Raw genomic sequence first — 2,739 nt, 5'->3', positions numbered from 1 at the left:
AATTTTCCAATATAGTCTCTCAAAACATGATTCATTAGCCTCATAAAAGTACTTGGTGCATTTGTAAGGCCAAACGGCATAACGAGCCACTCATAAAGCCCAAACTTTGTTTTGAAAGCCGTTTTCCACTCATCTCCCACATTCATTCGAATTTGATGATAACCACTTTTAAGATCTATTTTTGAAAACAGATTAGCACCATATAATTCATCCATGTCATCCAATCTAGGAATAGGGTGTCGATACTTTACCATTATCTTGTTGATGGCTCGACAATCAACACACATCCTCCATGTGCCATCTTTCTTGGGTACCAAAATCACAGGAACCGAACAAGGACTCATGCTTTCTCTAACATATCCTTTATCCATGAGTTCTTCTACTTGTCTCTGAATCTCCTTAGTCTCGGTGGGATTGGTCCTATAGGCAGTCATATTTGGAAGAGTTGCCCCAGGTACGAAGTCAATTTGGTGCTCAACCCCTCTTAGAGGGGGTAACCCCATACATGCATCTTTATGTGGAAATATGTCATTGAATTCCTGCAAAAGAGACTTAAAAGCAGTTGGTAAAGCATCATTAGTTTTTGGTTCGATTGCTAAACACATTCCTTTGCACATAAGTACAAATTTTGGTTCTTGGGCTAACAGATTTCTCATTTCTCCCTTTCTTATAACCAAGCTCACATTCTCTCTCTTTTCCTTAAAATCACTTTTCTTTTCTTTCTTTGTTTTCACTCATCCTTTGCCCCTCACTTTCCTCGTTTTTTTTTTTTCACTCTTATCTCTCTCTTTTACCTTAGTTTCTTCTCTCCACTGTGGTTCTTCACATTCTTTTCTTTTTTTCTCTAATTTCAATTGGTCACAATGTACTTCATATGGAGACAACGGAAGTAAAGTAAATTTCTTCCCACACAAAGTAAAAGTATACTTGTTCGTCAAACTATCAAATGTTACCTTTCTATCATATTGCCAAGATCGGCCGAACAAGATGTCCTCCACATGCATTGGTACGACATCACAAAGGACTTCATCTTTATATCTTCCAAGAGTAAAAGAAATAAGAGCTTGGGAGTTCACCTTAATTTCTTCTTCGTTTGTCAACCATTGAAGTTTGTATGGTTTTGGATGTGGATGGACAGAAAGTTGAAGTCTTTTTACAAGGAAGCTGCTTACCACATTTGTGCAACTTTCACTATCAATCACCAAGCTGCATGGGCTTCCTTTGATCAAACATCTTGTGTGGAACAAGTTTTCCTTCTGATCTTCAAATTTCTCTTCCTTGATTTGAACATTGAGTACCCTTCTTGTGATAAAAAATATGAAATTACCTTCTTCAACATACTCATCATCATATGCTGCGATTTCTTCCACAAGATGTGAATCATGATCCTCACATTCATCATTTAAATCAAGTATACCATTCCTTATCACCATAATTTTTTTATTAACACACTCTTTCCTCATGTGTCCAAACCCTTTGCACTTCCAACATTGAATAGAACTAGACTTCTCCTTTACCGTCTTTGAAGCTTCATTCTTTTTACCAATGGAACTCTCAGCCTCCACTCTTTTAGCAGCCACAAACTTTTCTTTTGGTGACATTGATTCATTTCTATTCACAAAACTATCCTTGTTCCAAGTTTTAGAATTTGAAAAGATGTTAGTTCGTGATGTGTACCTTTTTGAATGCTCTTTTTCTTCCTTCAATTGGTCTTCAATTTTGAGAGCATAATGATACATGTCTTCCAGATATGGTGGTGGATTTCTGTCAACAAGATGAGCAATTTCTCGATTCAAACCTCCAAGGAATCTAGACATGGTATCTTCTTCTTCTTCTCTAACATTTGCTCTTTCCATCATAGTTTCCATCTCTTGATAATATTCCGCCACACTTTTTGTTCCTTGCCTCAAACCTTGCAATTTAGTTTTCAAATTTCTTTCATAATGTTTTGGAACATACCTTTTTCTCATGGCTTCTTTAAGTTCTTCCCATGTCTCTATTGGATCCTCCTCTTTTCTTCTTCTCTCGGATTTGAGATGTTGGTACCAATCACCAGCATGATTGGTAAATTCGGCAATAGCAAGTCTCATCTTCTTATTTTCACTATAGGTGTTGCAATCAAACACATGTTCTATCTTTCTTTCCCATTGCAAGTATGCCTCAGAATCTGCCGTTCCACAAAATGGTGAGATTTTGAGTTTTTTTTTTTCTCAGAACTGATTTTTTTTTCTACAGATTCTTCTTTCTTTCTTTTTTTTTTTTCGATAATCTGAGAGAGAAAAAAGAATTGATATAAAAAAAAATAACAATNGCTAAACACATTCCTTTGCACATAAGTACAAATTTTGGTTCTTGGGCTAACAGATTTCTCATTNCCTTGCAAAATGTTCACAGAGAAAGCTAACTTAACGGATTGATTCCAACCAAGAGCTGGTTAGAAGATGAATGACTCTTAGATCGAACTTGGAATCTATGATGGTTACTCTTAGATACCAAGACAATTCACTCCAGAATTAGCTTGATCAAAACTAATTCAATGAATCTCTTTGGCGCACAGTGGAGGGTGCCTCACTCTAAAAGGAGGGTTCGGTCTACGATGTAACAGTTAAAACCACCGGAGTCGGAAGGTGTAAGGAGTCAGGGATTCTTTGGTGTGAGTTAGATGTTATTGTTAGTTAGAATTGAAAAAGAATAACACCAAAAAGGTATGANTTTCTCCCTTTCTTATAACCAAGCTCA

The 2,739-nt window shown here is 36.5% G+C and overlaps 1 protein-coding gene across 1 annotated transcript; it reads right to left on the bottom strand.

Annotated features, from left to right (window-relative positions):
• Positions 1-790: 790 nt before the first annotated feature.
• Positions 791-2,119, bottom strand: LOC111803745. Its single transcript, XM_023688280.1, has 2 exons — positions 954-2,119; positions 791-844 (listed from the first exon to the last, which is right to left on the bottom strand). The coding sequence occupies exons 1-2, from the start codon at positions 2,088-2,090 to the stop codon at positions 791-793; spliced, it is 1,191 nt and encodes a 396-aa protein (XP_023544048.1). The 5' UTR covers positions 2,091-2,119.
• Between the last annotated feature and the right edge of the window lie 620 nt (positions 2,120-2,739).

Source organism: Cucurbita pepo, chromosome LG10 (assembly GCF_002806865.2).
Source record: "Cucurbita pepo subsp. pepo cultivar mu-cu-16 chromosome LG10, ASM280686v2, whole genome shotgun sequence".
Classification (NCBI taxonomy): Eukaryota; Viridiplantae; Streptophyta; class Magnoliopsida; order Cucurbitales; family Cucurbitaceae; genus Cucurbita; species Cucurbita pepo.
This window is presented reverse-complemented; position numbering and strand designations above follow the sequence as displayed.